The 13,641-nt window shown below is 49.7% G+C and overlaps 1 protein-coding gene across 2 annotated transcripts in view; it reads right to left on the bottom strand.

Moving 5' to 3' along the window:
- ELAVL3 (ELAV like neuron-specific RNA binding protein 3) overlaps positions 1-13,641 on the bottom strand; it is a 36,417-nt gene that overhangs the window by 21,427 nt on the left and 1,349 nt on the right. For both annotated transcript variants that reach the window (XM_011954792.1, XM_011954793.1), the window contains exons 2-3: positions 1,402-1,621; positions 956-1,059 (exon numbers count right to left, since the gene is read on the bottom strand). In XM_011954792.1, the coding sequence (XP_011810182.1) occupies positions 956-1,059; positions 1,402-1,621 (324 nt within the window). The remainder of the gene's footprint in view (positions 1-955; positions 1,060-1,401; positions 1,622-13,641) is intronic.

Genomic DNA, 13,641 nt, shown 5'->3' with positions numbered 1-13,641 from the left:
CACACACACACCACACACACATACACCACACACACACACCACACACACGCACACATACACCACACACACACACACACCACACACACATACACCACACACACACCATACACACACACATACACACACACGCGCGTACACACATACACATGCACACATACACTCACACATATACACATACACACGCACGTAAATTCTGCATCTCAATGTGACTGGGGTCTGGGGTCCTCATGCCCTGGGGTTCTGGGTCCATCTGGCCATGAAGGGGCCATTGGTTCACAGCTTCACTCCCCACCCCAATCCCACCCCCCGCATCAGGAAAGAGAAGAGACTCCTGCACCTCTGTTCTCATGCGGAACTGGGGGCCAGATGGGCCACCCCCCACCCTGGCTTCCTCCAGGGTCCAGGAGCAGATTTGCAGGGCGGAGCCCAAACACCCCCAGGCGAACCCAGAGAGGGGCGTTTCCATGACGACTCCCCCCCAGGGGACCTGGGCTTGTAGGGTCCCAGCTGCGGCTGCTGAGAAGGGAGGTTGTGGGGGAGGGGCGTTGCACAAAGATGGGGATGGGCCGCCCCAATCCCGCCCTCCCAGACCCTCATTAGGCTCCAGATGGCAGATGGGCCCCCACCCCCATTTCCATGACAAAAGCAGGGAGGGGACTGCTCACCCGACCCTGGTCACTCTGCCCTACAGGGCCTGGCTGACTCCCTGAGCCTCTAGAGATCCTGGAGCCAGTACGGTCCCCATTGACAGGTGAGGAAACTGAGGTTTAGAGCGGGAAAGTCATTGCCCCCACCCCAGCTGGGAAGCCTTGGAGGGGAGATTTGAGCCCCTCTGGGGATGAATCCTGAAAGGCAGTGGACATGGATGTGCAGGGGCGGGTAGGTGGCAGTAGGGGGTTGGGGACAGTCAGTTGGGGTGAGCAGTCGTGGAGGGATTGGAGAAGGAGGCACCAACCTTGATGGTCTTCGTCTGTAATTTGAGGCCATTGAGGGTGTTGATGGCTTTGTCTGCATCATTGGGGTCAGAATAGTTCACAAACCCGTAGCCAAGGCTCTGCCCTGTGGGCAGAACCAGAAGGATGACCTTCCCACCCAGCCTTGACACCTGCCAGTGTCCCCCTCAAACTCAGGCCTGAGAGACTGTCCCCTCCCCACCAAGATCCCATCTTCCTGTTTTCAGATGACACCTTCGATGCTAGAGTCCCACCTGCCTCCCTCGCCCCTGAGACCTTCACCTAGGGGGCACACCCGTCTCCCCAGCAGACCTCATATCCCTAGATCACTTCCTGCCTCGATTACCCCTGAGACACCTCAGCAAGGGCCCCACCTGCCCCCATCACCTCTGTATTTCTGAGGCTACCACCTCTGCTCCCCACCACCCCGCAACTCCAGCAGCCACACCTGTGATCTTGTCCCGAACCAACTTGCAGGACTCGATGTCGCCAATGCTGCCGAAGAGACTCTTGAATTCATCCTGGGTCATGTTCTGGGGCAGGTAGTTGACGATGAGGTTGGTCTTGCTGTCGTCAGTGGCTCCATTTGTACCAAGGAGTGGCCCGTTGGGCAGGGCCGGGCCGGCCGGGCCCCCCCCCACCTGAGACTCCATGGCCCCCAGTATCTGCTGGAGATAACAGGTCGCATCCGCTCACCGCCCAGTCCCCACACCAGGGACCTGCGGGAATGAGTGGCTCGGCGGTGATGAATTAGCTATGTCTTATAGGGGCTTCGTCATGGGAAGGCATCACTTTATTATTCTAAGGATCGGAATAATGATGGGACTCCATATATTGGAATAAGCACCGAGGGAAACAAAAAAGCACCTGATGTCTTTTACTGCAAGAAATCCCTTATATAACTACTATATATGCAAACAGAGGCCTAAAATCAACCTGTGCATTTACAGAATAATAAACGCTTTCACACCGGAAACGCTTTCACGCCGGGCGCAGTGGCTCACGCCCGTAATCCCAGCACTTTGGGAAGCCGAGAAGGGCAGATCGCCTGAGGTCGGGAGTTCGAAACTGGCCTGACCAACGTGGAGAAACCTCGTCTCTATAAAAATACAAAATTAGCCGGGCATGGTGGCACACACCTGTAATCCCAGCTACTCTGAGGCTGAGGCAGGAGAATTGCTTGAACCCGGGAGGCAGAGGTTGCGGTGAGCCGAGATCACACCATTGCACTCCAGCCTGGGCAACAAGAGTGAAATTCTGTCTCAAAAATAAAATAAAATAAATGCTTTCGCTTTCAGAAAAGGAAGTCTAACACTTTTAGTAGCTTTCTTTGTTGTTGTTATTGTTGCTTGTTGGTTGGCTGTTCTGTCACCCAGGCTGGAGTGCAGTGATGCGATCTTGGCTTGCTGCAACCTCCGTCTCTTGGGTTCAAGCAATTCTCCTGCCTCAGCCTCCTGAGTAGCTGGGATTACAGGCGCATTCCACGATGCACAGCTAATTTTTGTATTTGTAGCAGAAATGGGGTTTCGGCATGTTGGCCAGGCTGGTCTCGAACTCCTGACCTCAGGTGATCCACCCACCTCCGCCTCCCAAAGTGCTGTGATTATAGGCGTGAACCACCACATCTGGCCCCATTTTTAGTAGCTTTTTTTTTAGAAAAAGGGTCTTGCTCTGTCACTCAGGCTGGAGTGCAGTGGTGCCATCAAGGCTCTCTGCATCCTCGACCTTCCAGGCTCAAGCAATCCTCCCACCTCAGCCTCCCAAGTAGCATACCACCATATCCGGTTAATCTTAAAATTATTTGTAGAGCTAGGGTCTCACTATGTGGCCCAGGCCAGTCTCAAACTCTTGGGCTCCAGTAATCCTCCCACCTTGGCCTCCCAAAGTGCTGGGATTGCAGGTGTGAGCTACTATGCCTGGCCCTTTTAGTAGCGTTGAAGCCTCATAAGCCCTTCCCTAAACATATTTATTTCCCTCCTCCCACCAAAGGTAATTCCTATCCCAAATGTGCTAATTATGTCTTTTACTTCATGCATAAGATTCTTACTAGTCATTTACCTGCCTCCATCTCCCCTTGCCACCCCCAGTTTTCCCACTGAGCTATTTTGTTCTTTTGCTTTTATTGTATAACATAAAACACCTTCAAATAGTGACAATTTTATTTTCTCATCTTCAGTCTATACCTGTTATCTATTTTTCTTGTCATTTTAGGGGCTACAGTGTGATAGTGGCTTCTTCATTCCCGATTTTTTTTTTTTTTTTTTTTTTAAGACAGAGTTTCCCTGTGCCACCCAGACTGGAGTGTAATGGCACCATCTTGGCTCACTGCAACCTCCGCCTCCCAGATTCAAGCGATTCTCCTGCCTCAGCCTTCCAAGTAGCTGGGACTACAGGTGCCCACCACTACGCCCGGCTAATTTTTTTTGTATTTTTAGTAGAGATAGGGTTTCACTATGTTGGCCAGGCTGGCCATGCTGGTCTTGAACTCCTGACCTTGTGATCTGCCCGCCTCAGCCTCCCAAAGTGCTGGCATTGCAGGCATGAGCCACCATGCCCGGCCCTTTATTCCTGATGTTAAGGGAAGTGCTTTAAACATTTTGCAGCTAAACATGATCTTTGCTATGGCTTTTTTTTCCAGATGGCCTTTACCGGGTTAAGAACATTTTGTTTTATTCCTAGATCCTAAGACTTTTTAAAAAAAGGATGTTGAATTTTGCTGACATTTTTTTACATCAATTGAAATCAGTGTTTAGCTTTAATTAATTAATTAATTTTTGAGACAAGGTCTTGCTCTGTCGCCCAGGCTGAAGTGCAGCAGGGCAATCTTGGTTCACTGCAACCTCTGCCTTGCAGGCTCAAGCGATCCTCCCACCTCAGCCTCCCCAGTACCTCGGGCTACAGGTATGTGCCTCCAAGCCTGGCTAATTTTTTTTCTTTTTTCCTTTTTTTTTTTTTTTTTCCGAGACGGAGTCTCGCTCTGTCGCCCGGGCTAGAGTGCAGTGGCCGGATCTGGTTTTTTGTATTTTTTTAGTAGAGACGGGGTTTCGTCATGTTAGCCAGGATGGTCTCGATCTCCTGACCTCGTGATCCGCCCGTCTCGGCCTCCCAAAGTGCTGGGATTATAGGCTTGAGCCACAGCGCCCGGCCCCCAATTTTTTTTCTTTGTACTTTCAGTAGAGATGGGGTTTTGGCTATTGCCCAGGCTGGTCTTGAACTCCTGGGCTCAAACAATCCTCCTGTTTTGGCTTCCCAAAGTGTTGGGATTACAGGCATCAGCCACCATACACAGCCCATTTTTTAGCTTTAATACATTAATGTCATGAATTCTGTTAATTGATTTTCTTTTTTTGGTTAGGGTGGGGGACAGAGTTTTGCTCTTGTTGCCCAGGCTGGAGTGCAGTGGCGCAATCTCGGCTCACCACAACCTCTGCCTCCCAGGTCCAAGCGATTTTCCAGCCTCAGCCTCCCAAGTAGCTGGGATTACAGGCATGGGCCAACATGCCTGGCTAATTTTGTATTTTTAGTAGAGGTGGGGTTTCTCCATGTTGGTCAGACTGGTCTCGAATTCCTGACCTCAGGTGATCCACCCGCCTCGAACTCCCTAAGTGCTGGGATTACAGGCGTGAGCCACCGCGCCCGGCCATTAATTGATTTTCTAATATTAAACCAATCTTCATGGGATAAACCAAACTTGGTCATGGATATTGTAGTTTTGTTTATATACATTGCTTGATTTAATTTGCTGAATTTTTTGGTGGTTTAGAATTTTTTACATATATGTTCAGGAGGATATGCTGTTTATTTAATTCACACAAAGACTCTAAAATGGTAGGAGCTGGTTGGGTACAGTGGCTCATGTCTGTAATTCCAGCATTTTGAGAGGCCAAGGTGGGCAGATTGCTTGAGCTCAGGAGCTGGAGACCAGCCTGGGAAACATGGTGAAACCCTGTCTCTACTAAAAATTTAAAAACTAGCTGAATGTGGTGGTGTGTGCCTGTAGTCCAAGATACTTGGGAGGCTGAGGTGGAAGGATCACCTGAGGTCGGGAGGTCAAGGATGCAGTAAACCGTGATCACACCACTGCACTCCTGCCTGGGCGACAGAGTGAGACCCTGTCTCACAAATAAATAAATAAAGTTGGGTGTGGTGGCTCAAGCCTGTAATCCCAGCAGTTTGGGAGGCTGAGGTGGGAGCATCACTGGAGGTCAGGAGTTCAAGACCAGCCTGGACAACATGGTGAAATCCCATCTCTACTAAAAATACAACAATTAGCCAGGTGTGGTGGTGCACGCCTGTAATCCCAGCTACTTGGGAGGCTGAGGCATAAGAATTGCTTGAACCCAGGAAGCGGAGCCTGCAGTGAGCCAAGATCATGCCATTGTACTCCAGGCTGGGTGACAGAGCGAGACTCCATCTAAAAATAATAGTAATAAATAAATAAATAAGGCCAGGCGCGGTGGTTTACACCCGTAATCTCAGCACTTTCGGAGGCCGAGGCAGGCAGATCATCTGGGGTCGGGAGTTCGAGACCAGCCTGACCAACATGGAGAAATCCCGTCTCTACTAAAAACACACACACAAAAAAAAAATTAGCCAGGCATGGTAGCGCATGCCTGTAATCCCAGCTACTCAGGAGGCTGAGGAGAATCGCTTGAAACCTGGGAGGCAGAGGTTGCAGTGAGCCGAGATCCCGCCATTGTACTCCAGCCTGGGCAACAAGAGCGAAACTCCATTTCAAAAAATTAAATTAAATTAAATTAAATAATTAATTAAATTAAATATTAAGTGGTATAGGTTAATTTTGCTATGATGCATGGAGAATCTGAGGCTCAAAGATGTTAAGGAATGTGCGAAGTCATATAGGTTATCTGCTGTGGCACTGGCAATGAAATGCAGACCCTCTGAATGTGAAGACCACTCTACAATTTTCTTTTCTTTTTTTAGAGACAGGGTCTTGCTCTGTTACCCAGGCTGGAGTGCAGTGGCATGATCGTAGTTCACTGCAGCCTTAAACTCCTGGGTTCAAGCATTCTTCCTGCCTCAGTATTCCGAGTAGCTAGGACTGCAGGTGGGTGCCACCATGACTGGCTAAGTTTTAAAAAATTTTTTGGGCCGGAGGCAGTGACTCATGCCTGTAATCCCAGCACTTTGGGAGGCCAAGGCGGGCGGATCATGAGGTCAGGAGTTCAAGACCAGCCTGACCCACATTGTGAAACCCCCGTCTCTACTAAAAATACAAAAATTAGCCGGGCGTGGTGGCGCGTGCCTGTAATCCCAGCTACTCAGGAGGCTGAGGCAGGAGAATTGCTTGAAGCCAGGAGGCGGAGTTTGCAGTGAGCCGAGATTGCGTCATTGCACTCCAGCCTGGGCGACAGAGCGAGACTCTGTCTCAAAAACAAAAGAAATTTTTTTTTTTGGTAGAGATGGAGTGTCACTATGTTGCCCAGGCTGGTCTCAAACTCACGGCCTCAAACAATACTCATGCCTCAGGCTCCCAAAGTGTTGGGATTACCGGCATGAGCCACTGAACCTGGCCCAGTTTTCTTACTGTAACAGTCAGCCAGGCTGGTACCGGCTCTGACAACTCACTATGTGTCTTTGGATATGCCTGCTAGGGCCTCTGTTTCACTTTGCTGAAAATTCAAAACAACTGGCAAGGGTTATATGAAGGGCTGTGTATAGGAGAATTTTAAAACCACTTCAGAGTTCAGCAGGAAACGGTGCTGGGATGTGACTGACCTTATCTGTCAGGGACATAAGAAAGTCAAGTAGCCAGCCTTTCCTTACATCTTCTCCAGTGGCACAGTTGGCACACAGATTTGCCCTCACCTGAAAACGCGAACTGGGCCAGGCGTGGTGGGTCACAGCTATAATCCCAGCACTTTGGGAGGCTGAGGCGGGTGGATCATCTGAGGTCAGGAGTTTGAGACCAGCCTGGCCAACATAGCGAAACTGTCTCTACTAAAAATACAAAATTAGCCCGGTATGGTAGTGGATGCCTGTCATCCCAGCTACTCAGGAAGCTGAGGCAGGAGAATTGCTTGAACCCGGGAGGCGGAGGTTGCAGTGAGCCAAGATCGTACACTGCACTCCATCCTGGGCGAGAGCAAGACTCCGTCTCAAAAACAAACAAACATACTGATTGGTAGCGTCTTCCTGGAGGAATGAATTAAGAAGAATTCAGAAACCACATTCAGGCCAGGCGTGCTGGCTCATGCCTTTAATCCCAGTACTTTGGGAGGTCGAGGTGGGAGGATTGTTTGAGCTCAGGAGTTCAAGCCCAGCCTGGGCAACATAGTGAGATCTTGTCTCTAAAAGAAATTTAAAAATGAGCTAGTCATGGTGGCTTGCACCTGTGGTCCCAGGTACTCAGGATGGTGAGACAGGAGGATCACTTGAGCCCAGGAGGTAGAGGTTGCAGTGAGCCATGATGGCACCACTGTACTCCAGCCTGGGCAACATAATGAGACCCTGTCTAACACACACAAAAAGAAGGAGGAGAAGAAGCTGGGCACCGTGGCTCTTGCTTATAATCTCAGCACTTTGGGAGACCAAGGAGGGTGGGTAGCCAGAGGTCAGGAGTTTGAGACCATCCTGACCAAACATGGTGAAACCTCGTCTCTACTAAAAATACAAAAATTAGCCAGGCGGGGTGGTGGGCGGTTGTAATCCCAGCTATTTGGGAGGCTGAGGCAGAAGAACCGCTTGAACCCGGGAGGTGGAGATTGCAGTGAGCTGAGATCGCACCACTGCACTCCAGTCTGGGTGACAGAGTGTCTCAAAAAGAAAGGAAAAGGAAAAGGAAAAGGAAAGGAAAGGAAAAGAAGGAAAAGGAAAAAAGGAAAGGAAAGGGAAAAGGAAAGAAAAATAAAATAAATCACATACAGTTTTCAGTAGGAAAGATCACTGTGATTGATTAGCAATGTCTGCTGTGGCCACAGAACTAGAAACAGCCAGCAGGTACACATTATCTCAGCTATCCCAGACTCAAGCTCCAGTATCTTAATTGTTCCCAAATATTGGCTACTACTGTGTGCCAGGCACTGTGCAAAGCACTCTACATGCAAGTTTTCTGTTCTTATTCATAACAATCCTAAAAAGAGAAATTTTCCTCCCCCATTTCACCCCCACTTAATACATGAGGAAACTGAGATATTTTAAAAATTGCCAAAGATCATGCAGCATATAAATGCTGGTGGAACGGATTTGCATATGAGTTTTTCTGATCCAGAGTGTGCATTTCCAACTTCCACTGCCAACCAAGAACAGTGCCAGCTCTAACATTTCCCAGCTGTGCGTCCTCAGATAGACTACTTAGTGCTTCTGAGCCTCTGCTCTATTTTGCTCCAAATTACAGTCACACTGGCCTGGGGTACGAGCTAAAGTCATATGCTGGAAAGCATCTGGAATTGGTTAGTTATGTCTGTCACGGGCATGATCATGGGAATTAAAAGCAGGCTTGTCACATCCATCATCCCTGCCTCATAATACATTTACATTATTTATTATTATTATTATTATTATTAGAGACGGGGTCTCGCTCTATCACCCAGGCTGGGATACAGTGGTATGATCATGGCTCATTTCAGCCTAAGCCTCCAGGACTGAAGTGATCCTTACATCTCAGCCTCCTGAGAAGCTGGGACTACAGGCATGTGCCACCATGCCTGGCTAATTTTTTTAAATTTCTTTGTAGAGATGAAGTCTTGCTATGTTACTCATGCTGATCTCAAACTCCTGGCCTCAAGTGATCCTCCCACCTTCGTTTCCCAAAGTACTAAGAATTCAGTTATAGCCAGGCACGGTGGCTCACACCTGTAATCCCAGCACTTTGGGAGGCCGAGGCAGGCAGATCATGAGGTCAGGAGTTCGAGATCAGCCTTGCTAACATGGTGAAACCCTGTCTCTACTAAAAATACAAAAAAATCATCTTGGCAGGTGGCAGGTGCCTGTAATCCCAGCTTTGAGGGAGGCTGAGGCAGGAGAATTGCTTGGGAGGCAGAGGTTGCAGTGAGCCAAGACCATGCCGTTGCACTCCAGCATTGCACTCCAGCCTGGACAACAGAGTGAGACTCTGTCTCAAAAAAAAAAAAAAAGAATTCAGTTGTGAGCCACCCTGCCCAGCCTATTACACTTTTATTTAAAGATGGGGTCTTGCTATGTTGCCCAGCCTGGAGCGCAGTGGTTATTCACAGGTGCAATCATAGTGCACTGCAGCCTCCAACTCCTGGACTCCAGCAATCCTCTCATCTCAGCCTCTCAAGTAGCTATGACTACAGGCATGTACCATTGCACGGGACAATACTGTTATTTTAATGAGCATTCCACGACACTGAGGATCTACTGAGTGCCAGGCACTGTGTGAAATACTTCGAGGCATATTTTCAGTTACTCTCCCAACAATCTTAAAAGACTGAGAACACGTTCTCCATTTTACAGGTGACAAAAGTGAATTCAGAGACATTAGGTCGTATGAATAGGGAACTTCATTTCAGACTTCAGTCCTGAATCTGTTTGCAGAGCGGTTTTTCATCATTATGGCCAATGCCTTGTCTGGCTATGTTGCCCCAGGCTGACCCTGAACTCTCAGGCTCAAGTGATTCTCCCACCTCAGCCTCCCCAGTAGCTAGGACTACAAGTGCAATTCATCAGGCCCAGCTAATTTTTTATTTTTTGTAGAGATGGGATCTTGCTATGTTGCTAGGCTGTTCTCAAACTGCTGGTCTCAAGGGATCCTCCTGCCTTGGCCTTCCAAAGTGTTGGGAGTACAGGCGTGAGTCACTGCACCTGGTCACTATTTACTTTTTTTTTTTTTTTTTGAGACAGAGTCTTGCTCTGTCACCCAGGCTGGAGTGCAGTGGCACAATCTTGGCTCACTGCAACCTCCACCTCCCAGGTTCAAGCGATTCTCCTGCCTCAGCCTCTGAAGTAGCTGGGACCACAGGTGCGCGCCACCATGCACAGCTAATTTTTTGTATTTTTAGTAGAGACAGGGTTTCTCCATGTTAGCCAGGCTGATCTCCAACTCCTGACCTCAGGTGACTCGCCTGTCTTGGCCTCCCAAAGTGCTGGTATTAAAGGCATGAGCCACCACGCCTGGCCCATTTACTCTTATAAAACAGATGGCACAGAAGGTCAGCTCCCCGGCATCTCCAATTGGCTGAGTTGCTCCTGGGAGGGCTGCGTGGAGGACTACTCTGAAGGCACATCCGACCTCAAAAGGAACATGCATTGGGTTGATTAGCAATGTCTGCATGGCACCTGTGGTGATGCACTAACGTGCACTGCACAGCTCTGCATTCCCGTCTCCTAACATTAATACTTAACTGATCGCGTAACCATGTATTGAGGTGCCTGTTGTGTGCCAGGAAAAATTCCTCATGTGAAACTTCCAGGTGGTTCTCCTGCCGTTGAACATGATGAGATTCCTTTCTCCATTTAATACACGAGGAAAGAGTCTCCACAAAGGGATAGGGTGACTGGGGAGGCTGAGACAGGAACATCACTTGAGCCTAGGAGTTTGAGAGCAGCCTGGGCAACACAGTGAGATCTTGTTTCTACCAAAAAATTTCCGAAAAAATTAGCTGAGTGTGGTGGTGCGTGCCTGTAGACCCAGCTACTTGGGAGGTTGAAGTGAGAGGATCAACTTGAGCCCAGAAGTTTGAGGATGCAGGGAGCGTGATCATGCCGCTACACTCCAGCCTGGGCAAGAGGATGAGACCCTGACTCTTAAGGAAAAAATAAAAAAAAAAAAAAAAAGGAAGGAATAGGAACAGGGTTGCACAGGTAGCAAATGGTGAAACAAGAATTCAGGCCAGGCACAGTGGCTCACGCCTGTAATCCCAACACTTTGGGAGGCCTAGGTGGGAGGATCAAGTGAGGTCAGGAGTTCGAGACCAGCCTGGCTGACAGGGTGAAATCTCATCTCTACTAACAATACAAAAATTAGCCAGGTGTGGTGGTGGGTGCCTGTAATCTCAGCTACTCAGGAGGCTGAGGCAGGAGAATCACTTGAACCTGGGAGGTGGAGGTTGCAATGAGCTGAGATTTCATCACTGCGATCTAGCCCGGGTGACAGAGGGAGACTCTGCTTCAAAAATTAAAAAAAAAAAAAAAGAATTCAGTTCCAGGGTTTGGACTTTAGAGCCCACTCTCCTAACAAAAAGACCACTAATATAATAACAAAATAATAACCGCAAAGCGAAGCTGAGTATCTGCTTTCTGCCATGGCCCTGGGCATCATGACATTTAAACCCACTCCATCGGTTGAGTCTATTAATTCAATTCAACAAATATTTACTGAGGGCTACACATGCCAGACTCCACCCTCCTCATGTTGTCCTCTGACAGTTAGGTCACCTCTCTATGCCTCTCTGTTCCTCCTTAAGGAAGGTATGGCACAGAGGTCTCACATGTATGGAGATGGATTCTGAATTTGCATCCTGGTTCATTAAGGGTTTTGTGGGGTTTTTCTTTTCCTTTTTTACTTTTGAGACAGGGTCTTGCTCTGTTGCCCAGTCTAGAGTGTAGTGGTGTGATCATGGCTCACCGAAGCCTTAACTTCCTTCTGCCTCAACCTCCCAAGTAGCTGGAACTATAGGCTTGCACCACCCAGCCGGCTAATTTTTCTCTTTTTCTGTAGAGATGGGGTTTTGCCATGTTGCCCAGGCTGCGATCCTCCTCCCTTAGCCTCCCAAAGTGCTGAGATTACAGGTGTGAGCCACCATGCCTGGCCCTGGAGATGGATTCTGAATTCACATTTAAGCTCATTGAGGTAAGAGTTCTATGTTGAGTTGATGATATTTGCTATAAGAGCACAATAAGCAGTTGTCAGTACACAAACAACTGCATCTGGACGTGCTAGATCCCTATTTTTTTTTTTTTTTTTTTTGAGACGGAGTCTTGCTCTGTTGCCCAGCCAGGAGTGCAATGGCATGATCTTGGCTCAGCGCAACCTCGGCCTCCCAGGTTCAAGCAATTCTCCCACCTCAGTAAGGTAGCTGGCACCACAGGTGTGCACCATCACACCTAGCTAACTTTTTGTATTTGTGGTAGAGATGGGGTTTCGCCATATTGGCCAGGCTGGTCTCAAACTCCTGACCTCGTGTGATCCACCCACCTTGGGCTCCCAAAGTGCTGGGATTACAGGCATGAGCCACCACGCTAGATCCCTATTTTTGAACTCCACTGAGCATGTGCCAAGTTTTCACTGACCTCCCACAACCACAGTGAACGGGAAGAAGGGTCTGCTCCATTTCTCAGATGGGGACACTGAGGGTTAGTCACAGGGACCTATGACTTGTCCAGGGTGACAGGAAGAGGTGGAGGGGATGGTGTCAACATCTGACTCCTGATCCAATGACCCCAGAGCCGAAAGAGTTACCGGTTGACCCCCTCCTATGGTGTTCCCAACTTGAACGGAGTGAAGAGGTGACTGGGTGGGTCAGACCTGGGTTCTTGAGGCCCAGCCTGCTAATCTGGCCACCACCCCTTCTCCCTCCCATCTGTGCCAGAGCTTAGCAGGACCAGTGTCGCGTTTCCTCCGCGGCTGAGCCGGCTGAGCTGATAATGGGGATCAGATTGATGCAGGCCACACCCGCCCTGCCCCAGCCTGCATTAAGTGCACAGCCTGGGATGGTGGCTACATGGGCATCAAAGGGACTTCGGCGACTGGCCCCAGACAGAGATGAGGGGGGTGGCAAAGTCAGGGAGGAGGAGGGCAGATCAAAGATGGAGGGTTAGGGAAGCTTCCCATTCTCTTCAGTGCTCCTTGTAAGTCTCCCATACTTTTGGTTTCTCGCTCCCTCTTTCTTCCTCTGTTTCCCTCTCTTCTCCACTGTCCTGCCCTCTCTCTGAACCGTTCTGTGTCCCTGGCCTCATCACTCTCTCTTCCTCTTTTCCACCATTGCACATACATCTGACGTACGGGGGGTTTTGCAATGAACACACCTGAGGCCACTTATTTCTTAAAACTTCCTGTGTCTGACCCCACGGCCCCCAGCTGCGCTCCCTGGCCCCAGTCACAGTGACAGATGCCTGGATACCGGCGACAATAGGGCATTGAGTGTCTATGCATGGTGAGGCTGGGCTACCACGTGGTGCTGACTGAGCCTCCTACTTCTGGGCCCTTCTTCAGTGCGGGGTCCTTGTGGTCTTAATTTATCACCTCTCTTCCATCCTGTCCCCATGATACATCTCTGCCCAAGCGCTCGCTCACTGTAGAACCTAGGTCCTCAAGGCCCTTGTGTGACCTCTGACCACACCCTCTTTCCCTTTGTGCATTAGTTCCCTTTTTCAAATGAGAGAACCGATCAGAGGACGCCTAGGAGGTGCTGGACTGTTGCGGGAGTTCTGAGGTCCGCATGGGGCCACACTCCAGTTCCCAGACCTGGGTGAGCAGCACGAGGCCCAGAGAGGGCAAGGAACTGGCCTGAGGTCACACAGCAGGTGAGCCAGGCCTGGGGGACCTCACTTCTCAGCCCCAGGTGGGCGGGTCCCAGGGTCCAGGAGGGGAGAGGCCCAGGCATGGAGGGAGCGCCAATCATGCCCCCACCTCCACTGCTAGCCACGTCTCGAAAAGGGGCCCGAAAGAGACACAGTGCACAGAGACACACACGCAGAGACGGAGAGATAGGAAGAGTGGAAGAGGGAGGCCCGGGCGCCGGGACCAGACAAAGGACGCGCGGCG

This window comes from Colobus angolensis, unplaced genomic scaffold (genome assembly GCF_000951035.1).
Source record: "Colobus angolensis palliatus isolate OR3802 unplaced genomic scaffold, Cang.pa_1.0 Scaffold39, whole genome shotgun sequence".
NCBI lineage: Eukaryota > Metazoa > Chordata > Mammalia > Primates > Cercopithecidae > Colobus > Colobus angolensis.
Note: the sequence above shows the minus strand (reverse complement) of the source record. Positions and strands in the feature narration are given on the sequence as shown.